The sequence below is a fragment of the Mus caroli genome, chromosome 13 (assembly GCF_900094665.2).
Source record: "Mus caroli chromosome 13, CAROLI_EIJ_v1.1, whole genome shotgun sequence".
Taxonomy (NCBI): Eukaryota; Metazoa; Chordata; class Mammalia; order Rodentia; family Muridae; genus Mus; species Mus caroli.
In genome coordinates, this window is record NC_034582.1 from 14466828 (window position 1) to 14494049 (window position 27222).

A 27222-nucleotide genomic window follows, 5' to 3' on the forward strand; every position below is an offset into this window, starting at 1 on the left:
CTCTTTCTCCTCCTCCTCCTCTTTCTGTTTCTCCTCTTTCTCTTTCTCTTTCTCTTTCTCTTTCTCTTTCTCTTTCTCTTTCTCTTTCTCTTTCTCTTTCTCTTTCTCTTTCTCTTTCTCATCTTTCTCTTTCTCTCTCCATACAACAGAAGAGTCATTTCAGGTTCTCTCATACAGTTTATAGTAGCATGAAGACAAACTGTTACAGGTGAATACAGTGGCAGGTCTTTGCCCACTTTGAAGGAAACCATTCTGGATCCTGTTCAGGAGAAGCTCAACACAATTACACACTACGACTTTTCAGTTCTACAAGACCCAATGACACTAGATGAGAGAACTCATTTTTCTAGAATGAATTAGGTGAAACTGGCTGCCTGTTCAGAATGATGCTGAGATTCTGGATTGTCCAGAATCCTGCAATGTCATCTATTCACATGTTGAGGTTTCTTTTCTTCTTACCCCCAAATAACTCAAGGCTGAAACTGAGCAGGCTCTACCTACAGAGCCCCAAGCCGAGGAGCCTCCTGCCACTGCTGCTGCACCTACTGCTGGGCTGGACCTTGGGCTAGAGATGGAGGAGCCAAAGGAGGAGGCTGTGGTGAGCACTGTCCCCTAACGCTTCCATTCAGTCCACTGCTTCCTTCAGTCTTCACCCATGAGCCTATGTGTCACTTCCTATCCAGGTTTTAGCTGCCCTGGATTTTTCTCTGACATCATCATCATCGAGAATATACCAAATAATCAATCTTATGCATTAGGGAAACTGCCATGTAGCCATGGTGTGGCTCTTTAAAACTATCCCATGATTGTTCTGTTGTCAATGGAGAGAGTCAGACCTATTTCTGTGATCCACCTGAGATAGTTGGAAACGTCCTGTAATTAGAGATCAAGTAGCCCATGATAACTTTGTTGTTCATGCTCTGTGCTTCTGGCAGTCAGGGATGCACAGAGTATTTCCAGGCCCGTGGCCTCTTATCCAAAGCAATAGAACGTGAGGTCTCATACGGACCTGTCCCAAGCTACCGTTCTCACCGGCAAGAACACACTCGGACAACCAGATTCTTCTGCGGCAAAAAGCTTTATTGCTTCTTCAAGAGGGAAGACCCTGACCCCGGAAAATGGCGTTGCTTATATAGCCCTCAGCCATGGAGTTTCAGCACCTGATGTGGTGTGTCAGCTCCTGATTCGTTGCTCGCCCATCACCCCGTTACTACGCCCTGAGATAGGCAGTGACTAGGCGTGAGTTCACTCTCGCACCTGTGTACAAGGCTTGTTTACTAGTTAGGCACAGCGGAGGCCAGCACCATCTTATAATGGCGATTGCTTGCGGCACGGCTCTCCACACGGACCTGCAAACAAAACAAGATAAATTAATTTGCAGCAAAGTGATAGTTCAGATTAAAGAGAGATACACTGACAGGACTGAGAGCAGGACACATGAGGGAATATTATGCCTATGCATAAGTTGTCATTCATATGATTAAAACCAGATGCATTATGGGAAAGGACATGCATAGTAGAGCAATGGCATAATCTAATCAATCAGACCATAAGATGGACCCTAAAAGAGGATGCTTTTGTCTTACTACATATGCAACAAAAACTAGTTCCAGCCGGACTGGCCATTCTAGTCTTCATACCTAACTAGGTTTGGAATTCACTTGAATAATAGATGTATGATTTGTTACCAGGGGTGGGGAAGCCTATACCATTGTTCAGAAGTGGAAACACATGGAGCCTGGTGCATATGGGAGTATAAGGAGGTTATGACCTTTCAGTGCATTGTTTGGATAAGAGTGCTTATACATAGTATGTGCAGGTGATGAAACGAGGCTGCCATGTAGAGTATTACAAATTGGGGGATGGAGCTGTATAACTCAAAGCCAAATGTATGTCCATGGTCACTATCCTGTCTCCTATGTCTTTCTGACATTTATATATTGATTCCTTATGATTTTACTTTCATAAGTTGGTAATGGCCCAATACCGAACCAATAGTATATATTTTAGACCAATGAATCTATAAATATTTATTATCTAAAAATAGTTTTTCAAAATCTAGTCTCTGCAGGCTTTGAAGCTCTGAGGGAATTTATGGATATCTTCTGGCTGGGTTGGAGATCCACCCTACTGCTCAGATACTTTGTTTTTTTTACCTTGATGCACAAGGAAAACCTGTGGGGATTCTGTCCCTGTGCTAACAACTGAGAGGAGATAAGGACTGAATCAGGTGCAGTGGTCAGAGGGATCTTTCAGCAATTGACTTCTTTAAACGGGGTTCACAGAACAAAGACAAATTAAGGATTATTGAGCAAGTACCGACTACATCATTTTTAAACATGTGTTTGGTTTTTCATTACATACTCATGGTTATAAGTTCAGTCACAATTAGAAAGTACAAATAGAGCAAATTTTATTTTTATTGTTGCTTTTATAACTCCAATTCAATAAATATAAATAATGTGTCCACTAAAGCAGAAGTTTATTATATAGTTTGCTTTTAGACTGGTATTATTTGAAGTTTTAAAGCACTCCAGGCAAACTTCAAATAGGTGAATTGGTCTTTTTATGAATAGCAAATGCTAAGACTTACCACCTTTGACTATACTGTTTCATCATCAGCCTTATAAAGCAGGAAAAGCTGTTTTAGTTGATTGCTTCTATTTACTGAGCGCTTTCCTCCAGGTGTGTACTCTGTAAGATCCCCAATCTTTAAAGTACAGTTTCAGAGAGCTCTAAGCATATTATAAAAAGCAGTCATGAATCTGTTACCATTTCTCCTGGCCAGTGAGAGTTTGTCAAGTATCTCTATGTTTATCCCGTCCCATTCATACTGTTTCAGTTTGCTTGGGGGAAGATATCCTGAGAAGATTCCTAGAATCGTAGCCTCATCTGTGCTTATCACAGTCTCCAGGGCATGAAGATGACTTCCAAGTAGGGCCAGATAAAGTTATTTCCCTAAAAGCAGAAGAGATAGTAATTTCATGACTTTTCAAAAAGGACTCAGACATAATTTTCTTAGGAAGAGACATAAAATGAATCATAATGCAGAATGCCCCCCAAAATGCAGCACACAGAGACCAAAACATAAAAGTGAGAGTTGACAGTGATAACAGCATTTGGCTCAGCGTTGCTGGAACTATGTCAAACCTCTGTGCTGGCTTTATAGCTTTCGCCATTTCCAGTGGATATGGCTGTGCCAGAGACCCACACTGCAAACAGAGATAATGTCAACATTAAGCAAGCTCATGGATAACAAAATGTATAAAGTGCTGGTGTGCAATATGAGGAAGGCAAATGGACTAAGAGTCCCACCCCTGGACCAATGCAGCAGCAGGAGAAGCCCTGCTCAGGAATAGCAGGTTACCAGCCTGGTTCCCAGAGACAGGAAGGAAGGGCCTAGCAGCCTCCATTTGGACCTGGGGAAACCCATGCAATCCTGGGCAGAAAAGAACCAAAAAAAAAAAAAAAATAACTGGCAGCATGGAGTCCTACAAAGGTGGCGTGTGGGAAGGAAAGGATGGGAGAACAGGGAAGAGTTCAGCGAATTCAGAAAATGGGACAGCCCCTCTGGCACTTATTCTTGCAGAAACTTTTAACGCCACAAAGTGTCATTAATACATACTATGTCCTGTGCTTAGAGCCAAATTAACAACAACAAAAATAAATGCATTAGCTTTGTCATCTCTGCAGGAAGATGTGGAGCTAATTCTAACAGTTGTTGCCATGGCAACAGTGTAGCAATTGGTTGAGTTGGACTAGAACCCAGCTCCTTAGGGATTCTGATGGGACTGCAGGAAGGACTAGAGTAACAGGTTGAAAGCTGAGTGAGATGCAGAGGAAGAAGGGAAAATCTGGTAACTCTCTTTGGAAGAAAATGCATGAATGTGTGAGTCAGATTTGCAGTACCAGGTACTGCTTCAAGAGAAACTCCCATAGGATGTGAGCTTCTAGGACAGCACTCTTCCTTTGATCTTGCTGGAGGGAGACTGTGGTGGGCAGTGTTTTAAATATCATTTTGTGAAGACATGTATCAACTGCCATCCTATGCCAAAGTACCGGTATCTTCTCTATGAAATTATAATAGTCTCTTGAAGACCCAAGTTGCCTTATGACTTTCTCTTTAAAATAGACTTTGATGAAAACATTCACTCCTTAATTTTAGTTCTTTAAAATTAAAATTTAAAATTCATAAAATGCCATATTTTTCAGCCTGTTAAGAGCTCTGGCTACAGCCTCATTTAGGGGCAGTAAGGTAAAGGCAGTGATGGTCTGTGGTTGGGACTCCCACTGCTTCAATCCCTTTACTAATTTCCTCTGTAAGTTTACACAGCCAGCTCCAAAGAGAACTAGCCATACACCTCCAACCCTACCTTCAGCACTCCTTTGTTCCATCCCATTTCTTCATCTGGACAATGAGAACACAGAGCTCCAGGGGACTTCCACCTTTGGGATGACATTAATTCTTAGCTAGTGAACATAACTGAAACATTCTTGTTTGTATTGCAATGGAGAAATCCCACAAAGATCCGAAGGCCTTTTGCACTTTCCTTTTCTCTGCATAACTTTCTAAAGAGAGAAATCTAGAAGGTAATTGCCAAAAGTGATGTAGGAAAGTTCTACCCAACTGTTCTAGTTTCATTCTATTGTGACCACAGTGACCTGAGGAAGAAAAGGATTTATTTGACTCAGCTTTCCATGTCCCACTTTGTCATTGAGGGAAGTCAGAGCAGGAGCTAAAGGCAAAACCTGGAGGGCGAAACCATGGAGGACCACTGCCTGCTGGCCTGTTTGTTCAACTTTATGCTTAGTTACCTTTCTTATGCAGTCCGTTACCATCTGTTTAGGGAATGGTGCTGCCAACAGTAGACTCATTCCTCCTTCATTGATTAACAATCAAGACAGTGCCTCCACAGACATGTCAAAAAACCAATTTGATCCAGGCACTTCTTCAATTATGGCTTTCCTCTAAGCTGTGTCAAGTTGACAATCAAAACTAATTAGGACACCAACTAACCTCTTCGTGATTTCTGTTTGTTGCAAAATTTGCTGTTGATGAGGAGAGACTTTGTGATATGATTGATTGCTAGTTCCCAAATAGTACAGAAAATAAGAAAAGTTACGTAAATGATGGTATTCCAAGTATATAAGGGATGACCTTATGTCACAATAGTAGCATGTCTGACTCCAAGTGCTAAGGATACATATCAATTGTTTGAAAGCATACTTAAAGACTTCTTCAGACATTGCTGACTTGAGGTCTAGTACAACCACAGGCTGTGCTCAAATTCTAAGGATTGCTAGAGAACTCTCTAATTTAGATGTTTATCTTCTTTGGTACAGATTGGTTTGACAAAAGCACAGAAGTTGGACAGACAGTTCCAAACCTGTTCCCTACTTGAGAAGTTTCCTTGAGCTCTTTTCATCTTAGTTAACTCCCAGGAAATGGAAATAAGCTATAATAGAGATGTTAACAGAGTAATATGCAATAAACACAAACCTTCTGTGACAGCATATGGAGAATGGTGCATTCGCAGTCAAAGCCAGCTTCTGACCCAAGCTGCAGGATGGACATATAATAAAAATGACAGCAGTAGTCTTTCTGTGCACCAGAATTATTATTCTTTAGAATCAGAATAAACTAGAAAGCCTAGAACTCGGTAGTCTTTCTATCAATTGTCTTTATAAAGCAAACATCAGGAATATTGCCATGTTCTGACTCCAGCATAAGCCATCCTGCAGTTATCAGAATGTGTCAATTATTTAAAATGTGTAATGTGTACTTCTTGTAACCTTCACTTGTCATTATGTCATTTATGCCAGAGGTAGTGTAGATAAAATAATTGCATACATGAAGATGGAATGAGCAAACTAAAATCACTAAAACATGATAAAAAAGACAAAGTTAACTTGTATTAGTTCTATTGTAATCAGCATTGATGATGCAAAAGAATTTTGGTAACAGTTAAGTTTCTAGAGTGCTGTATTTTAGAAATTTCAGCTACAACCAGGAGGATGTTCCACAAGTGAAAGCTTAGAGTGACTGAAGCATTGCCTGAGCCTACAATGCAGATGATGCTTGAGCACTGAGGTGCCTTCCTACAGCACCCATGCCTTGACACTGTGCTATTGGGAACATGCTTTGACACACATTTAGGACATTCAAAGTATGTGATTATATGCATCTGTTTGATTTCAGACACCAGGACAAGAGTCTGAGGCTTTGGTAATTAACATATCAAACCACCCTGGTCTCCAAGTTCTCCCAGCATCCCTCAGTTCCTACCAGGCATACCCCAGCTCTGAACTTCCAGCCCAGGGGCTGAGCTGCCCTTCCCCAGGGGCTTTTTCCCTATATAATACAGGCATTTTCCTTTTTTTTTTTTTTGTGAGCATACCCCCTTCTCTCTTTCTTTCTTCCCACTCCTTCCTCATGGTGACTTCCCTGACTGTGGTCCTTGGGGCCAGTGAACTTGTCCACTGGAGAGCAGCCTCCCAATAAACCTGCCTTTAGTCTAATCTAATCTGGTTTAAATTAGCTCAATTCACTGATGGAGGAGAAATGGCCTATCAGCAACAACTTGATAAATTCCAGCTTTGGATGGTTTCTACTGCTGTGATAAACACCATAGCCAAAGCATCCTGGGGAAAGGGGGTTTATTTGATTTACATATCACAATCACAGTCCATCCTTGAGGGAAGTCAAGGCAGGACCTCAATTAGGGCAGGGACCTGCAGGCAGAAACTAAAGCAGAGGCCACAGAAGAATGCTGCTTACTTGCTTGCTTCCTATGACTTGCTCAGTTTGATTTCTTTCATAACCTAGAACCACCACCCAGAGTGTTCTTGGCATTCCTATATCAGTCATTAATCAAGAAAATAACCTGAAAGGGCACCTGGAATTCTCCAGATGGGATGCAAAATGGAGAACAACAACAACAACAAAATCAACCAAACAAACAAACAAATAAGAAAAATAAAAAAACATTTCTAACATTCAGGAGGTATTGAGACATCACTGAATTTGAAGTAACTAATTAAGATAGAAACAGTTTGAAAGCTACATAGGACATATAAACCAACACAAAAGAAGAAAGGGATTGCTTACAAGATAATGTTTCATTTTAGATAACAGATTACAAAAGTATTCTTCAAAATGTAGGGAGAAAAGTTTTAAGCTGTCTTCTAGCAGTGCAATTCAAGACGACATCGCTGAGAGGAAAAGAGTCATTATATGTTAGGTGGAAGAGATGGAAAAATGGGCTTTAAGGGAAGAAAATGCAAAGTTAGAATTAAGATTTGAGTGGTACAGAGGAGGAGAAATTTTGTAGAGAAGTGATTAAGCAGGCACTGAGGATCTCCCATCACAGAAAGGAAGTTTAGCGAAGTTAACAAATTGGAAGGCCAAAAGGAAAGGTCCAACTCCTGGACCGTTGCTGATGCTCAAGATGAGGCTTGTCATGTTGAATGGAAGTTTCCTAATTGAAAGAATCCTTTCTGAGGTTATATCCTTTCTTAGATTATAAGAAATCACAATCAGCAAGAGACAATTTGTCTCACGTGGATGTGTGTAAGATTATTTATGTGATAAGTATATTGTTTGTAGATCTGAAAATGAAGACATGAAACTATTTAGAGAAAGAAAAGGGAATAAAGGAAATAGGGGAGAATAGGAAGGCAAATATGGTCCAAATAATGATATACCAATAAAAAAATCCATGAGACTCATTACTATGTACAATGAATATATTCTATCAAAACATCATACAACTGCAAACCTAGTGACAATAATATCTAAATATATTGTTAAAATTTAATTCAAAGCTTTAAAAGTCCTGCAAGTAAATCACAGTGAGGCCTGTTTCACACTCACCCTTCTCTAAACAAGGTCAGCAGTTACTCAAACAGTCCCGCGCTTCCATGCATACTGTAACATCACCTCAAGTCAGTAACTGACCAATCTGAAGAGAGCAGAAGGCATTATCAAAACATAGCGACATGAAATATCCAGAAGAACTGGGAACACGCTTATGAAAACATATTGCCACTCCTCTCACATGGGCCATATAAACATGCATGAGTGAATAAATAACTTACTTGCAAGGTAGATATTTGATGTCTACTGTACAGTTCTTTTCAGTTTTCTATTTGAAAGTTTTCATAATGAAAACCAGGCTTTCCGATCTCACCAGAGATATCATAAATAAAAAGAGCAGCTTAGAATTTAAACAAATAGTGTTTATGGTTACTCACAAGCCCAACAGATCTTTCTTACAGTGTATAATATTAAAACTAGAAACCTTCAAGTAGTCAGTGTTATCAGAATTGCTGAATAAATTGTTAAATACAAAAGCAATAAAAGTTTTACAAACCTTTGATGCAATTTTTTAAATGAGCATGATTGATCTTTTACTTAAAAAACAAAGTCCTTGGGTGATTATAAAATTAAGAAAAATAAATAAGTCAAAATTCTACTCTAACATACTTTCATTAGTTTTTGGCTCATGGCATCTTCTTTAAATAAGATGTGTGTGTGTTTAACACATACATACACACACACACACACACACACACACACACAGATCTATACTTAGTTGAAGAAGCATTAAATTATCAAATTATGTCCACATCTACAGTTATTAAAATTATTACTACATCTACAAATGATAAATAATTGGTAAGCTGCTTATCAGGTATTGTTTGGAGTTATTGTTACTGAATAGAGGAGTAAATGATAAAAATAATGGCCTAGCTTCACTGATTACAAAGTCTCCTGCAGCTTCCACCTTGGGGGATCTCAGCTTTTGCCAACCTGGTTCCGTGACTTCATTGTGTTTCCCCTCTTTCAAGACTTGAGAAGTCTGTGCTTTCTATATTATATTCCTGTAATTCTACTCCCAAGTTTTGCTAACATGGCTACTAGTATTTAGAAGATTCTGAGAGAAATGTCATAACTTTTCCTCCAACACAGAATATAAGATGATAAAGCAGATAAGGAAGAAGTGTTTCTGGTGTAATTGGTGGCTGCAGCTCACCACCTCCAAGAAGGCTTCTACACTGTCAGTGTGTCATGCCTATGATGGCTAGCAGCATTAGTTATTATAGCTTGTGGACCTCATTATCAAAGAATCAACAGGTGCCTGAGGACAGGGGAGAACTCTTTCAGCTTTTGATTTTTGGTTTTGTTGTTGTTGTTGTTTTGTTTTGTTTTGTTTTTAAATTAGATCCTCTCCATCAGGAAAAATAAAACACCTTAGACAATGAATAGTCTGGTCCTGGCACGATGTAGTACTGTAGTTCATCTGAACACAGCACAGTTCCTTCAGCAGTTTCTGTGATCCAGTCTTCCTGGATAATGCTGTTAAAAAGCAATGCTTTGTGCAATGAGCTATAATATCCACTGCAGCAATCAAAGCATAGCACAGGATTGTCTTTTTGTATCTACAAAAAAGCTAACCAAATGAGATGAATAAAAAGAGTGAAAGAGGAATAATATTAGAGTCAAAACCTTTCCAGACCTTCCTTGATTTAGTCTAGTACTAACAACAACTTTGATTAGGTTCCTAATTTTTCTTGTGCTTTTGTGTTGTTCTATTACAGTAAATATGGAATAGGAAAATTTTGTTAAGAGGAAAAATCTGAAGAGCAGTGATTTTAGTACTTTAAAGTATAAAATCAAAATGTTAATTGAATATGGCTAGAGAATTGAAAATCCATTCCTAATCTTGCAAAGAATTGAAAAGAATTGTTTTACTTTCATTTTCTGAGTAGGTCACTCTGCTTCTGCATGTCTTCTTCCTCGGAAGTCAGAATTAGCATCCTTCTTCAGCACTGTTCACTCCAGGGTCTGGGTGACTTATATTTTTCACCATCTTACCAGCCCTTTCCTACACATTAGGTTCCTTTCATGTGACAGAGCCATCTGCTGGTATCTGGTGTCACTGCAGTGTTGGAGTCAACCAGAAGATTCTGTCAACATCTGTTCACATTGCTTAGCCAAAGAAGAGCTATGATGTGTATATTGTGTGATAGTAAAATAGGATACAGCCTACATAGAGACATACAGAAAATGATCATGCATAAACTAAAGATTCTGTTTGCATCAAATGAGTTTTAAAACTACCTTTGGTGTTTCTGTTGAGAAAGCTAAGTGGCCCAGAGTGCTTGCTGTCTTCCCCGAGGACTCAAGTGCAGTTTCCAGCACCCAGCTGGGTGCTTCCTATCCACCTGTAATTCCAGCTCCAGGAGATTTGATGTCCTTTTTCTGACCTCCACAGAAATCTGCATGCATGTGTACATAAAGACACAATCACACACACACACACACACACATGCGTATTGTTAAATTACCTTTAGCAATACCTTCAATATGCCATAAAGAAGTCACATCAGTTCACTTAAAATAGTACCAATTACTAATGACTGATATGTGCTGCTCAAAACATATATGCATGAAAGAGTTTATGTAAGAAGATTCATCTATAGCAGTGTGGGGGTGGGGGCTGCCATTCTGTCTGGATGTATTTAGAGTCTATTTTGTTCAAAGATATTGAACTATGGAAACCATTTGGTTGGTCATAGGTATAGTTCTTTTCAAGACAGATGAAAAGCAAAACTAGATTTATGACTAAACAGTTTGTCTTCCTCATTCAAGTAACTTTATACATATCATATGTGTGAATAGTTCCACGTGTGGAAGAAAACGTGATAGGTCTTTAATATTCTAGAGAAAGACTACTCCCTGCCTTGCCTTTACTCCTTCCTTCCTTCCTTCCTTCCTTCCTTCCTTCCTTCCTTCCTTCCTTCCTTCCATTACAATATCTGGCACTAAAACTAGGGTGTTAGCTGGGGGCTCTGTACCACTGAGCTCCATCCCAGCCTAAAATTGCTGATTTCATCAATAAATAGGTCAATGAACAATTGCTTACTATTCTACTCGGGATTGAAATGCTTTCCTAAGTTGTTACAAAATTATACTTCTCTTGGCAACAGTGACAATAACACCTATAAAGATCATTGTTTACTTAAAATGAGAAATGGGATTCTCTTACATTTTTTGTTGTTGTCCGTCTTTTCAGTTATTCACTGAAACACAGATCTTCATATAACTTTAACTCATTTCAATTAAGTATCAGCATCTAAAATCCATTTCAATTAGTATCAGCTGCAGTTCCCACAAGAGGATCACTTTTCTGAATCCATGTATTTAATAACAGAGTAAGAATAAAGGAATAAGGTCAGTGTCTGCATTTGCATAATAGGAGATTCTCACAGGAGCAGGGACATTTCTATGAATATGAGTGACAGTTCACAATGTGTCAAATGATATAGCTTTTATCCCAAGGTAAAAATAATGACATTTAGAAAAAGTGCTTCATAGAAGATCTTTTTATAATTTTTTATTTATTTTTATGTGCTTTAGTGTTTTTCCTGCTTGTATGTCTTTATGAGGGTCTCAGATCTTGCAGCTAAAGGCAGTTGTGGGCTCCCATTTGGGTGCTGGGAATTGAATCTGAGTCTTCTAGAAGAGCAGTCTCCTAACTGATAAGCCATCTCTCCAGCCACATATGGAAGATTATTTTAAGAAATATAGTAGCTTTGACTTTGAGGCAGAGGAGAGGCCTTAGAGAATACCATGCTGAGTGCCTGTGTGAGGTCACATTCCCATGCCACATTCGTGATGCCCATGAACGTTGCTATTCTCCACCACCTACTTCAGAAGTCAGGGCTGGAGAGCCAATGCTTGCAAGGGTATGACTCTCCTGACTTAATACAGTGAACAGTGCAGAGCTGATTCAGTAAAGGAAAGCACCAGGTGATGCTAACACCATCAGAAAGCTAGACCAAGTTATGTGTCCTGGGTATACTATATAAACTCAGACTTAACATTCTTTCTCAGTAGTCCTTTTTATTCTACCTTCTCAAATCAGGTATCCTATGCTGATATAACTAGAGTCCTATTAAAGGTTAGACTCTAAACAGTATGTCCAAATTTAAAACTTGTGGTGGTGCCCCCTTTATCTCATCAGCACACGTTTTAAATACTACTGAAAACTTTCTCAATTTTGCTTCCCTTCCTAAAGACTCAAAGTCTGATTGTGCCATTCCCCTAGCCAGCAGATGGCTCCACGGAGATTTATATATTGCTGATCCCCTCATCCTCTAGTGTTCTTTTTGGAGGAACCCAACCTTCACTCCCGTTCCCTGAAGGTGATTCTGTAAGACCCCCAAGCTGGGCCTCTGCTCAAGTCCCAGGATGAGCTGGCCAGCACCCCAGTGACCTGAGAGTGCAAGAGGTTTTATTATCAGCTAGCTGAGGACGAAGTCCATCCACCGTGCAGGGCAGGGGAGTTTGACCCTGAGCGGTGACAGTAAGGGGATTTTAACAGCTAGCTGAGGAATTGGGAGGAGTTGGGAGGAGAGTTGGGAGGAGTTGGGAGGAGAGTTCTTCTCTTCCAGGTGTCCTTGGTGAAATCTACAAGGCAGGAGTGGGGAGTGAGTTCTTTATGAATTTTTATCTTGGTGTCCTCTGCACAGGAAGGCAGGCATCTCTGGTCGTACAGTATAGAAACAAAAAAGGTCTTTTACTGGCTATAGAGAACAAAGAGCTTCTTTCTAGCTGTATTTTTAAAGATCAGGGAAAACAAGCTTGGGGAACGTCCAGGGGCTTTACCTTCCAGGGAGAAACGCTATAAGTCGGGGTCCCACAATTCAGGTGTGAAGCCTTATCCTCATAGATGTGGCGAACATCACGAAGTACAGCCATCCTGATTGTGACTACATGATGGGATGTCATCACACTGTGGTCTTTCTCCATGAGCCAGGCCTCACAGGAACCCAGTTCCCTTCAGTGTTGTAACAGGTGCACCCTAAAGCTCAACCCACTGCAATCTGCTTTCATGCAAAAGAAGCAGCAGCAGCAGCAACAACAACAACAACAACAAACACAATAGCTTATTGAGGAAGATCCACCCACCAATTACCAATATCCTCTAAAGAATGGTATATGTCTCCTGTTTCAATGCCATCCACCATACGTGGCTGCAGGGAAAACCAAGGGATGCAGAATCCATATCATTGGATGCTCTGAGGAAGAGTGAGCTCTGAGTAAGCAGTTTCCATTTGCCCTGACTCCTGGAATTTTGTTTATGGCAAAGCAGCTCAGTGCTAGGGCTTTAGCAGTTAGGGAAGAATGATGGAGTGGGCCTGAGGCCTTGTGAAGGTTGTGGGGACACAGGCATAGTGACTTCCCTCTACCTTACAGATCCCTCCCGCAACGGATACTGGCGAGACTGTGGAAACTGCAGTGCCAACTGAGCGTGCCCCAGTGGAGGAAGCAGAGGCAGAGAAGGCAGCACTCCCTGCTGGAGAAGGAGAAAGTCCAGAGGGAGCCAAAATTGACAGTGAAAGCAAGGAGCTTACAGTCAGTGAGAGCCCTCAACCAGCGGAGCCTGAAGCGGGTGCTCCTCAGGTAAGGGTTCCTTGAGGAACTTGAGTGCTCCTTGAGAGCACTGTTTCGTGGGGTCTTTCCTACTAGGCTGGCAGTAGCTGCCTGTGTGTGGAATGGACTTCCTACACCTGTGACTGAAACACAGAAGGAGAGAGAAGCTTCAGTCATGATAGAGGGAATAAAGCACAGATGAGTGTAGCCATCGGTGGCTGTGGATGAACTGGGTTACCTGGAAGGGGGGCTGGAAATGAAAAGGGACAGGGTAAGCCAAGTTCTGATTAAGGCTCAGATTCAGCACTGTGTTTATATAGGGAAAGCCCACAGACCTTCCCTCCCATCCTTTGTTTCAGCTGGATTGAGTTGCAAAACAAGCTCAGCAGGTGGTCTACTCCTCACACACCCCCCCCCCTGTAGAAATTGCAAATGCAGTGAGGCCAGATGACTGCAGCTTGGTTGTAAAACATTTGTGGGTTTGTTTAGCCTACTCAAGGCTGGGGGAAGGGCACAGATAAAGAGTGTCTTTGGGTTTCTATTGCTGTGAACAGACACCATGACCACAGCTACTCTTATAAAGGAAAACATTTAATTGGGGCTGGCTTATTGTTCTGAAGTTTAGTCCATTACAGCTGTCGTGGGAAGTGTGGTGCCATGCGACAGGAAAGGTGCTGGGGAAGGAGCTGAGAGTTCTACTTCTGGGTCCACAGGCAGCAGAGATAGTGTGCCACTATGCCTGGCTTGAGCTTCTGAAACCCCTAAGTCCACCTCCCACCATAGTGACACATCTCCTCCAAAGGTCACATGATGCCACTCTTTATGAGTCCATGGGGGCCATTTTTATTCAGACCACCACAATGAGAAAACCCATAATGGAGAGGGGAAGGAGGAGGGTGATAAAAATGATAGAGCTATTTGAGTGATAAATACCCCCCAAAGCCTTTGCTGGGAACTCAGTATAAGTAGTGTCTCTGAATTACTATTATCACTACTTTATGTTTATCATTATTAGAGCATCTCAGATTCCCTAGAGGGCCTCTCTCATAGAAACTTATCCCAGTTTTCAAGGAAACAGTCAGATGAGCACACACAGGAAGTTCGAGGTGATTCTGACTCCTCCTGTTGCCCTGCGGCAATCAAAGTCAGTATGTGCCAGGTCACACGGGCGGTCATGAACAGCCATGGCAAACCCTCGTAGGACCCTCCCATTTTCCAGGAGTGTGTCTGCTCAAGGATCAAGATAGATAGGATTCCCACCAATTGTTTAGTACTCAAGAGAGACAGTGAAAAAGTCAGGACAAACACAAGGTGTAGGTCTAAGGTCTGCAAACTTAGTGGGCTTGGAACTGTGGGTTAGTGGGACAGATAACGTGGTTGGCAGGGAGAAAATACTGACCTAGGAGCAAGTGCACCTATCATTTTCCAGGCCATGACCCTGTCCACTTCTCCACCCACCAGGTCATCCCTTCTGTTGTCATTGAGCCAGCCTCCAACCATGAAGGGGAAGGAGAACACCAAGAAACTGCTACGGGTACTGAACCGAGGGAGGCAGCTGAGGATGTGGCTGCCCAGGGCTCAGCGGGTGAGAAGCAGGAAGTGGCTACAGAGCCCACGCCTCTGGATTCTCAGGCTGCTATGCCTGCATCTGCAGGTGCTGTGGATGCCTCACTGTCTGCAGGGGATGCCACTCAGGAACTGCCTCCTGGCTTTCTCTACAAGGTCTTTGTATTGTCACTTCAGGGTCATTGTCATTTGAGTTCTCTTTGCACCTCGTTCTGGTTTTCCAGTGTGTGGGTTCTGTTGTCTTCGTTGTTGTTTTGTGTATTTTTTTTTCAAATTTGCTTTCCCTTTACCCTGACTTCTCCTGGGAAAATGACCCCAAGTCCGTGTTTTGGGAAAGCAAGATCTATGATAGTACTTTTCCATGCCTCCTTCAGAGCTGTGTCTGTTTAGCCTGACTCAGACCAGGCCTTTTGAGTCACAGTATGTTTCATAAGAAGTTGTCAAACAGGCAGGACACAGAGTCATCCAGTCCAAATGCATAATGAGGGATCAACAAATAGTCCAAAACCAAGTGTCTAAAGGTACTACGGGCCTTCTGTGAAAAGGAAGAAAAAAAGCAAGCAAGCCTCCATTTCTGTAAGAAACATTTTCTGGCCTTGGACTAAAGCCTCCTTATCCCTCAATAAAACAACCATAGTAATTGCCCAGAAATGCCAGTTACAGCCAGCCCAGTGGTGTGGCAGATAAGGTCCCCAGAAGAATCTGATTAGAAATTGTAAGCATTGTATAATTTGATACTACATTTCAAAACACAGCCCTTGTTTTGCTTGGTTGGTTCTTTGTTTTGCTGTCCTGATAGCAAACTCAGTGCCTTGTGCATGCTAAGCACACAAACACTCAGCTGCTTGGCTTCAAACCTTTGTCCTTTTAAATTTAGAGGCAGGGCCTTGCTCATTTTGATAGGCAGGTCTTCACCGTGTGACCTTCTGCTTTAGTCTCCCAGACATCTGGGCGATGGGCACAGACCACTGAGCCTGGATGCCTATTTTTCTTTTAAATGTATATAAAATTTGTGTTCATAAGAATGGGATTGAATATTCTATTCATTCTTTCTGTCTCTTCTTTAGAAGGAAACTGCTACTTTGCACTGGAAGGCATGGGTATAATAAAGGGATTAATGTATGCAAAATAATTGAAAGTACAGGTTAATGTTAGGGCTACAAACCTGGTTAGTAGTTTAAGCAGTGCACATAAAACCCAGGAAATTTGTGCTAGGCAAGACAGGGGCACAAAGGGCCCATGCTTAACCTGCCAGTCACTGCAGTGTGACCCAACGTGCACTTCTCAGCCCTTTCCTGGACTTCTGCTCTCATGAATTAATTTTTGAATAATAGTCAGTTATAACTCTGATAGTTTTTATTCTACACAGAAAATACATATTTTAAAGGTAGGCTGCTTCATTTTGAATGTGCAGGTGTTTGTAAGGAATCAACCCAGGAGAAATAAAATTGGCCAGGACTAGAGAGTACCTCATGCTGACAGATGGGTATTACATGTGTTAGCCTTCCTGCTTTTCCCATAATGTAAATCTTAAAAAAAAAATTAAGTGCAAAGGAAAAGCATGATGCTATAGGATAATTAATGTGATAAGATAGAAAAGGGTGAAAATATATTTTTTAAAAGCCATTTGTTTAATTAAATACTAATTCTTATATAGTATACAAGTGGTGGTTTGCCTGATTTTTCATTATTTAACAAAATAGCTTTTTAGCTTAGCATGTTTAGCTCAACTTAAACAGTCATCAGTTACAATATATAGCTAATGAAAACTAACAAGCTAAAGTTTCAGCTATTGTGTCAATTTGAATTGAATTAATAAATATAGATACAAATGGCCTTGTACAAGTCAGTAAGAAGCAAGGGTGTTAAGCAAATAGAAAGTATTTCCAAGTGTTATGAAGCCTTCTCATCACCTTGGGGATTGTATTAACCTGTTTCATGATTTTAAATTTATATTATGATACAAAAATGCAGGATTCTAGGTCTTTAGAAAGACAAGTGATCTATTTAGCCTACAATGGGAAGCTCAGAGGGCACTGTCAGTGGCTCTGCTCTGGCTGCGTGCTGATGCAATCTCGTGAGAAGGAAAGGTCACATGACACAGAAAGCCAGAGTAAGGAAAAGCTCCCTCTCTGGTTTTCTTCTTGGAGAATAACCAGGGTCCTCTGAGAAACCTGCTAATTCTTTTGAGGACATCACCTCAGTGGCCTGGCACTACAGTCCTTGTCTTGATGTTCTCCATGCCTCTTACTACCCACTCCCACAAATGAACCTCTGCTGCAGACCACACCCCATCCATGGCAGGATTGCAATAAGTATCTTCATCCTGTGTACTCAGAGAAGCTTCTAGCAATGTCTGTGTAATCTTATTCAGAAATATGATGTTCTCCTTTCCTTCCTTCCTTCCTTCCTTCCTTCCTTCCTTCCTTCCTTCCTTCCTTCCTTCCTTTCCTTTGCTTCTTTCTTTTATTTTGAGGCAGAGTCTCACTGTGTAGCCTACAGCCCTTGCTTGTCTGGAGCTCACTAGTTAGCTCAAGCTGGCTTGCAGTCATGGCTAGTGTCCTGCCTCAGACTTCTGGGTGCAGGGGTTACAGGTAGAGTCAACACACTCAGCCTCTTTTTAAAATTACCAGATTCCTTTTCACTATGTTGCAGGTGGAAACCCTGCATGATTTCGAGGCAGCGAACTCTGATGAACTTACCCTACAAAGGGGTGACGTGGTACTCGTGGTGCCTTCAGACTCAGAAGCCGACCAGGTAATGTAAGGACTGGAGGGTGCATTGGGCCATATTGGATTTTTCCAGGGTCAACTGGACAAGTGATTTCCTGAAGCATTTCTGTTTTCTAACATGCTGCTACCCAACTCTAAAAAGATGCTAAGAACTTGCACATTCAGGACTCCATCAGCTGGTCTTTCGGGATACCCATTTCGAATGCCATTGACTGTCGCTTTCCATACAATTAGATGAGATGACCTTTTCTTAAGATATCTTGCTGGGGATGCTGTACTTCTGACTTCAGGTTTTAGGAAATGTTGATGCTAGCAGGCATGAGCTAAACATTCTTTTCAGAAGGGGCTGGCTCTGGTATGGTAACCCATGGAAAGAACCTGGAAAACTTTAAAGGGATGTAGAAATGTTTTGCATCTTGATGGGGGTCACACCCATGTAGCCTTAGTTAAGTCTTATTAAACTTTACAATCAACGGCTCTGCCTTTATACGACACAGAATTTAAATTATACAATTGGGAAACATATCTCTTATCAGAATGATTGGATAATAAGGTGCTAGGAACTCCAAGATTGCTCTTATTCACAAGTTGGGAGCTCTTGAAACAGTATGGAAAGCCTGTGTCAACAAGCCTATGAGCATGTACTTTACAGGAAAGAGCTATCACTCCCAGAGCAATTTTAAAGAAATAGATGTATAGGTTTTCCACTAAAAATAAAGTTTAAATGCACAGCTTTCAAAGTTAACATTTCTATGCCACCACTTTGCCCCTTCTTTTGGTAATAGATTTAGCAATATAAATCAGCTAATGGCTAAACACCCAGATGCTATGCCTTTATAAGTTAATTTAAAAAATAAAGCTCCAAGTATTTTTTTAAATTAAAGACAGATTTTTAAGTGATATATTTATCAAATAAATAATGAAGTGAAAAATATTTCATACTATAGCTGGAGAGAAGGCTCAACAATTAAGAACACTAGCTGCTCTTCCACAGACTCAAATTTGATTCCTGGAACACATATAGTGGCTCACAATTGTATCTCTAATATCAAAGAATCTAATACCCTCTTTTGGCCTGCAGAGATTGTGCACATATGGTGGATGCATAGGCATGCAGACAGGCATAACACCCTTATACATAATAATAAATAAATAAATGAAATTTGACATGTAATTCAATATAAAGTGAAAACAAGGAAATGATAAAAAGATAAATTTACAAATAAATGCAACCAATAGCACTCAATAGCCAAGAGTTATGGTCCATGTCTGTATCCCAGCACTCAGGAGACAGATACTGATAGGGTGGCTGAGCAGTAGAGACTATTCTAAGCTACATAGAAAAATCCATTCTCAAAACATGTACACACAGAGAGATACATTGACACATACACACACTCACACACACACACACAAATCCCAAAAAAGAGAAAAATGCACAACAAGCAAAACCCTACAATTAACAATAGTTAATAAGCCCTAAATTGATTCTTCGAATGGGCTAATAAAATTGTTATGTAATTATTAAACTATTTGTGAGCAAAAACTGATAAAGCAGAGAGTGACAATATAGGCAGATCCAGAAACATCTCTATTTAACTTAAAGTATTAACACTCTGTTTAATTAGTGACTTTTCTCATTGCTGTGACTTGACAAGAAGCAACTCAAGCAAGGAGGGGCTTTTTGGGAATTGCAGCTCATGGTGGATGGCAGAGAAGGTGGCTCCATGGCAGTAGGCATGTCATCTGGGCCTCCTCGCTTCTTGGCAGACAAAGAGCAAAGAAAGAACATGTCAGGACTTTACCAGATTTCTCAGTTTCCCTTTTTATTTAATTTAGATAACAACCATGGGACGGTGCTCTGTGCATTTGGGACCGGTTTTATGCCCTTGGTTAACACTTGCACTCATAGAAAAGTCCTAAAGCATGTCTCATGAAATGCTCTAGGCATTTATTAATTAATCTAATCAAGTTGGCAATGGTAAGTAGCCATGGCAAGTATATTCCTTGTCAAATTGATAACCAAAACCATTGCAAAAGACAGTGTCTCACTCTTGATCCCTTTACCTCACAATGCAAATGCATTCAGTCCATTTCCAACATCCCCAAAGTCTGAACAATTCTAACATTGTTCAAAAGTCTCAGTTTGGACTCTCAACTGAGACTTGACAATCTCTTAACCATAATGCCTATGAGATCAAATAAGGAAGGAAAGAAGGAAGGTAGGAAGGAAGGTAGGAAGGAGAGAGAGAGAGAGAGAGAGAGAGGGAGAGAAGGACGGAAGGAAAGGAGGGAGGGAGGAAGGAACAAAGGAAGGAAGGAAGGAAGGAAGGAAGGACGGAAGGAAGGGAAGATAGAAAGAAGGAAGGAAGGAGGGAGGGAGGGAGGGAGGAAGGAAGAATGAAAGACAACCATATTCATACTCACATCCCCGGGAAGAAGGAATGGGAGAAGAGCAAAGAAATAATGTAGCACAGCTGGGTAGAATCCCATCAGACTCAGGGCACAGTCCTGTGACCCCATGTGTGGCATCTCAGCACGTGGAGTTATCCTCGGTGCTCTAGTACACTTGGCTGCCCCCAAGTCCTCCAGCATGACTTCCTCCAGCACCGTGCCCTCACCTTTCTGTAATCTTCAGAAATGTAAATGAATGAAGCTTTTCTTGGCAGGCATCTTTTGCCTTACCAACATCCCATGAGATATTGCAACTTTGTCTTCACCTTCACAGCTGTCTGCATTGCCCTCTTAGAGCACCATGCAGCAAATCTGATGCTGCTGCACATTGGTAGACTCTGGCTTCTTGGAACCTGTCAGTTCACGGTGTAGCCTTACTCCCTTGAACCACAAGCACAGTAGGATCTTTGTGTCTGCAAAGCTGAATCTAGGAAACCATTAGGTGGTCCTTATTTGTCAGGATGCCCTGGATGCTGTCTTCATTCAATTATTATATAAAAATGAAAAGTTCAAATAATTTTGCAGTTTTACAAGCTGGAGTCTAATGACCCCAGCAGTTCTTCTACTTCCCAGTAAAAAGTTCTGGGTCTTAACATTAATTATGCAAAACTTTTTAACAAACATAGCTGCTTTGTCCTTCTTTGTTATATTTATACCCATAACTGGTTCAAGCTTTTTGCCTTGGGTTATTATTTGCCTTGGGTCTTGATATTATGATGTCTTAAAATGCCCTCTGCCAAATAACTTAGTCCATTGATTTTCAATTTTTATTTCAATCCCACTCATACTTTCAGGTCACAAGAAAAACACAGTCTGGTTCTTTGTCAAAATAAAACAAGAGAGTCCCATTAGAGTCCTTGTTCCTCACTGCAGCTTCATGGATACAAACACTCTTCATCTTCCACATTTTATCAGCATTCTAGTTTCCCAAAATCCCATCAGAATAGCCCATTAGGCTGTGTGTACAGCATCCAAAGGCCTTTCTCACCCACTCATCCAAACTCTTCCACAGCTCTTCCAGAAAATAGTTCCAAACATCTAGAAACTACACGGCCAGGTTGTCCCAGTCATACGGTCAGCCCACAGCAACAGTTTTCTGTATTAATTACCGTCTTCATCTCTGTGGCCAAGTATCAAATAAGAACCAGGTTAAGAGAGGGAACGGCTTATTGGGTGTCTTAGTTTCCATTGTCACGAACAGATACCATGACCATGGCAACTCTTATCAAGGACAGCATTTAATTGGGGTTGGCTTACAGATTCAGAGGTTTAGTCCATTATCATTGTGGTGGGAAGCATGGCAGTGTCCAAGCATACATGGTGCTGGAAAAGGAGCTGAGAGTTCTACATCTTAAACCACAGGTAGCAAGAAGTGCTCACATAAGATCTTAAAGGCTGCCTCCACAGTGACACATTTCCTCAAACAAGGCCACCTCTACTGTGATAAGGCCACACCTCCTAATAGTGTCACTCCCTATGAGCTAAGAATGCAAATACATGAGTTGGGGGGGCACCCCTATTCAAACCACCATGTTTGGGTTCATTGTTGCAGAGAAGGCATAGTGGCAGGTGGCTCTATTTTGATGTGATTTGTGAGTCTGAGCTTTCTCTCCCATTCATGTCTCATAAAAGGAATTTCTAATTCTATTATGTTCAAGGTTAACACCTAACAGCCTGACTTTTTAAATTGATATATATTTCACTGTGATATTCAGGTTGGGGAATTTATAAGGATTCCTCTGTGGCTCTGTGTTTGTTAAGTGTATGCAGCCATCCCAATACCATGTCTCTGCCATCCTTCTATTTAGTCTCCATTTCCTTGCTGAAATTTCCCCTATACTGTCTCATAATCACTGTCTTTCAACTTAGATACTTAACAAACTTATAATAACTAATTCAGTATTTCTAACTAATTCAGTATTTCTAACTAACTGATTCAGTATTTCTAGCTGATTCCAAATATTTGGAAATGTGTACAACATCAGGGCATATTTCTATCCATTGCCTTTTGTTCATAGGACATATTTTACTAATTTTGTCCTCGATCTGGTAACATTTTTATTTATACTGGACATAGCAAGTGCACAGTACACTATAGGGAGCTGTATTCTGTTTTCTATAACTGAAGGTTATTTTTTTTCCAATAGGCACTTAAATTACTAACTTATTACCCTAAATTTGTGGAAGACTGTTCTGCATTTACTTAGAATATTTGCCTATAGACTTTTCATAAATCCTTATCCTTATTTCTACCTCTAAACCATAAGGTTTAGATTCCTAGAACTCACTTTGTAGACCATGCTGGCCTCAAACTAGGAGAATCGAATTAGGGGAATCATCTATAGAAAGCCTGTAGTGTAGTGTTTTGTCTATTCTCCTAACTTGGTTTGCAATTTTTTTAAAAAAAATTATTGGATATTTTCTAAAATACATTAATTTCAAATGTTTTTCCCTTTCCAGGTCTCCCCATCAGAAGCCCCCTGTCCCATTCCCCCCTCCCTGCCTCTATGAGAGTGCTCTCCTACCCACTCACCCACTCCTGTCTTCCCGCCCTGGCATTCCCCTTCACTGATGCATTGTTTTTTAATACTCATTTTTATTTTAAACTTTATGTATACCTATGTGCCTGTGTGGGGATGTGTGCACATGATGCAGGTACCTAGGTGAACTGAGTGTCAAATGTCCTGGCCTGAATTACAGGTGGTTGTGGGATGTCTGATGTGGGTTCTAAGAACCAAACTCAGGTACTTGGACCTGAACTCTGGTGTTTACAAGTGTTCACCTTCTTAACCGCTGAGTCACCTTTCTAGCCCCACTCAGGAGATAAACTCCACACTCTCCCTTTATTGGCAGTGCTAAAACTCTCTTGCTGTTCCCAGATATTTTACTATTGTTTCTCCCCTAGTTCTTGAAATCTCATTTATAGATGCAACCCAGGACTTAAGGAAAGTGTCTCTATATACTTGGGGACTTCCCTCCTCCCAGAACTTCCTTGTCCACTAGTATACAGCTGTTCTTGTAGCCTCAAATTCTGTACCCCTGCAGCGTACAGAATGAGGACAATCCTTGGGGGAAGGCTCTATTAACCTGTTCTCATGCACAGTGATTCCCTACGCGCAAGGGTTAAATATTCTGTTTTCTTTTTTGTCTTGGTGCCCTCAGCTCGCTCTGCACATGATTTATGTCCATCCCACTATATATAGGCTTCATTTTATAATTATGTTTTATCACAAACAGTTGCTGATGATTCATATATATGCACACACACATGCATAGCTAGTACTTAGTCTGGGCAGAAGCATGTATTTAATACAAACTCTTCCACCACAATCAAAACTGGAAATTCTTATCTATCACATATTTTAGGCAGTTAAAGTTTAATTTTCCTTAGCTAAAGATTTATATTGTCTAATATCCTTCACTTTACAGTTAAGGTTGTATTTCAGAGGAATGTGTTAGAATACATCTTCATTATGGCTCTGTGGATGTCGCTTCTTATCTTTCTGTTCTCTATTGAAATGATTTAAAACTGCCTAGCTCTATTTGGTCTCATTAGATTTTGGCTCACTGTAAATAGAATCCAATATAGGCTTGTGGGAGGGGAACTGACCTTTCTTGGGCACACTAGAGGCTTGGGGAACGTTTACCTATCATCTCTTACTTTAGATATAATTGTCCTTCACATATGTGACATCGTAATTTGAAGGATCAAATTTTCCTCATCAGCCAGACTATTATCAGTCAGTTTATTGGGGCATTTTTTCCTTTGCTATTTTTGGGGGGTGTTTTTTCCTCTCTCTCTAAAAATTGGCCTGTCTAGGTGCTCATATTTCTTCTCTTTTTAGAAGCACCAATTTATAGTCCCTGATGATATCAAAGGGAATATATCCAGCCCTTTATTTAATTTCTGAGACCTCTTTTTTATCAGATGTACTTGAGCTTCATGGAGGACTGGCTCAGATTAAATCTGACCATCCATTTTTATAATCGGCTGCCTTCCCTGCCTTAGTTAACATAATAAAGATAGACATTTCTCACTGTTATCCGTGTAGTACATGTCTGTGCATGTTACCCCCTTCCAGAGCACAAAGAGCAGCCTGTAATTCTCAGTTATTACAGTAGTCTTCCATTGTATAGGTGGTCATCTAAGGCATCCATAGTTCTCTGACCTTCCTATGGCTAAATGTCTTTATTTGCATGGTGGTACCTGTGAGAGAAACAAGGCTCCTTTAGAAAGAACAGGTATCTCTAGCAAGAACACCACATGGACGAGAAACACCAGGTATCAACATCAGCAGCCACAGCAGTGTCAGGCAGCACTTGTCCAGCATTCAGTAGTGGTGAGCCCTGTATTGGGTACTTTGTTGGAGCTGTGTGGTATGAGCTGTAGGGCAGTGCTTTCCTATAAGAAAGGGGCACCAGACATTTGGTGGACGCGTCAGCATTATTTTCTAACTTAACAAGTTTAAAATGTTTGACCCTCCCTGCCACCAAGGAACATTTCCTTACTTAGTCCACTGTGAACCGCAAGACAGGTGGCTGGATTCCTTGCATACCATAATTTCACGTGAAACAACTTATAACTCTGGTAATGCTAACTCAAAAGGCCGTATACAAAATTAGAAGGTTAACATTTACCTTCAGTTAAGGATGTACAATAATACATAACTTAAATTAGTAATTTTAAAAATAATGTTTAATTTATGGAGATTTACAGTGTTTTGTAGTAGTGTGGCATCCTGAGGTCCCATTACTAGCTGAATGGGTTATTGTGTAAGTTATTGGCACTGTGCGCTCTCAAGTTTGCTGGACTCTGAAACACTGCTCTTGTCTTGCAGGATGCAGGCTGGTTGGTGGGGGTGAAGGAGTCAGACTGGCTTCAGTACAGAGACCTGGCCACATACAAAGGCCTCTTTCCAGAGAACTTCACACGGCGCCTGGAGTAGGGCTGCGGAGGCTGCAAATGGGTCACGTGACTGGGTTCTTACCCCTTCACGGAATGCAGAGGAGTTCACTTTTGCTACTACACTCTTAATGATTGACAGACTGGTGCCAGATGAGGCTTGGGAAAACTGATCAATACAGCATGTATGCAAAAACTATCAGAAGAGGGGAAATAGCAAATTAAGGAGAGAGTCCTTACTCTGTTTCCTGTGTTCATAGCGGTCTGTCTGTGCTTTGTCTAACGGTGAACACTGGTACTTGATTCTCCTCCCACCAAGTCTAAAGTAGCCTTCTCCAGACCAGACTTTGACTTCTTTGCATCAAGTGTGTGGTGTCGAGTGGTTGCCCTGCAGATGTGATGAGTTATCTTGTAGTGAGACATCATCTTACTCCCTTGCCCGATTTGTGAGCTCCTGCTCTCTTTCCCTTTCAAGTTTACTGCGTTTAAAACTGAACAGCTGCAAACGTTCTTGACAGTCTTTTCCAATCACCTCTATATACATATGTACGGACACACAGTCGCACAAGCTAGTTCCCATGCCTGCTGGACCTATGTGTATGCAGATGGCTACATATACATAGCTGATCCCTTCCCTTTCCACTGTAGCTCTTCTCTTCTAAGTGTCATTGATACACGCATTGCTCTTATTTGTCGGCATTACAGCTGCAGTTTTGCCTTGGGGCAAAACCACTCATCCCATTGCCAAAACAGTTGACAGTGTCTGTGTGTGTTGTGTGCAGTTTTCAGGATGATATAACAGATAGTGGCGTCCACGCTGCTGCCCCTTTGGAAAGAGCAGGGCCTGGTTATGTAGCTGCCCAGCTGCTCAGTCCAGATAAATACATGGACCAGCAACTATGCAGTCATCATTCCTGCCTTTACATGATTGGCTGGACGAGGGGGCAAAAGAACCTATTTATAAAAGCTCCTATATACTTCCACGTTCTATTTATGCAACTCATCTTCACAGATCATTCTAAAATGAACAAGGTGATGTATGCTGTATCAGAAACCATCTGTAACAGTTGTGTTCTCAGTGCTGTGTCATTCCAAATAAACCTTTGGTAATCTCCAAGTTACACGGGTTCTTTTTCAAGAGTGTTTTTTTTTTTCTTTTTGAAGCCTTGTTCCAGTTGGACAAGCTTCTTGAAGCAATTTATATTGGAGTTGTTATTTGTGCAGATGTGTACTCGTTCCACCTCTGGGTTGTGCTCTGTGGCCCTGCCTCACTTCCCCATCACTCCATCCAGTCATTGCTGGTCACCAGTACTTCCTGGAAGCCAGCAATTACTAGAGCGCAAATAACAGCTGTGGGAGACTGCCTTCTATTGCTGGCTGTGGACACTCAGTCTGTGAATCACTGGCAACCATAGATGTACAATCAGCCTCACGGCAGCTTCATCTTTAGTCACTTTTCTTTCTGGCATTTTTATGTTCATAAGGACATAAAGAAGTAGCTCTGACAGCACAGAAAAGTCAGTTCCCAGAGCCATTGTCATGAGAGGAGATCATATCATACAAGCATGTGTCATCTTGAGAAATGTCTACTAATATACTTCTGTATCCAGTGATACAGTGTAAGCCAATCAAGACTGTGCATGAATGCATTTCTTATTTGTGTTTCAAATTCTCCTGATGAGTCACAGGGTTTTAGGTTTCTTAAAGCAGTAATAGGGAAATTTCTATTCACCACTGTTTCCACGAGGGCTACTTTAAAAGAAGGCTTAGTCATTGTGAATGATAGTCTACTGAAAAAATAAAATGCCACTGTCCAGCAGCTTGCCAGGGAACTAAGCAAAGTGCAGTGAGGTGACCCTTATTAAAGGAACTCACTCCTGACATGAGAGCAAATGGGCTGTTGAAAAGTGACTGAACCCATCAGGGCCTTTGGTAGTGGTAGTGTTTGCAGTGTTTGGTATTAAACTCTACCCTTGCAAATGCTTGACAGTATATCTACATCCCAGTACCCCAAATGGTTTTAATAATAAGGTGTGCCTAAACTGTGCAAAGCTAATTGCCACATCTCCAGGAGCAGTTACTCTGAAATTCCACTGCGATCCTCCCCACAGGACACAGTGAGACAG

At 41.0% G+C, this 27222-nt stretch overlaps 1 protein-coding gene across 1 annotated transcript; it reads left to right on the plus strand.

Annotated features, from left to right (window-relative positions):
- The first annotated feature begins 458 nt into the window (after positions 1-458).
- On the plus strand, positions 459-26213 carry Amph (amphiphysin). The gene is made up of 5 exons (XM_021181000.2): positions 459-598; positions 13265-13471; positions 14903-15163; positions 17663-17764; positions 25032-26213. Exons 1-5 carry the CDS (start codon positions 572-574, stop codon positions 25137-25139), a joined length of 705 nt encoding a protein of 234 aa, XP_021036659.1. The 5' UTR covers positions 459-571; the 3' UTR covers positions 25140-26213.
- Positions 26214-27222: the final 1009 nt, after the last annotated feature.

Excerpts from the sequence above, each read along its gene's own strand:
- Amph (XM_021181000.2), top strand. The coding sequence starts at position 572 with ATGGAGGAGCCAAAGGAGGAGGCTGTG. Across the intron at positions 15,164-17,662 it reads CTCCTGGCTTTCTCTACAAG|GTGGAAACCCTGCATGATTT; the intron begins GTCTTTGTATTG and ends ACTATGTTGCAG. Across the intron at positions 17,765-25,031 it reads CAGACTCAGAAGCCGACCAG|GATGCAGGCTGGTTGGTGGG; the intron begins GTAATGTAAGGA and ends CTTGTCTTGCAG.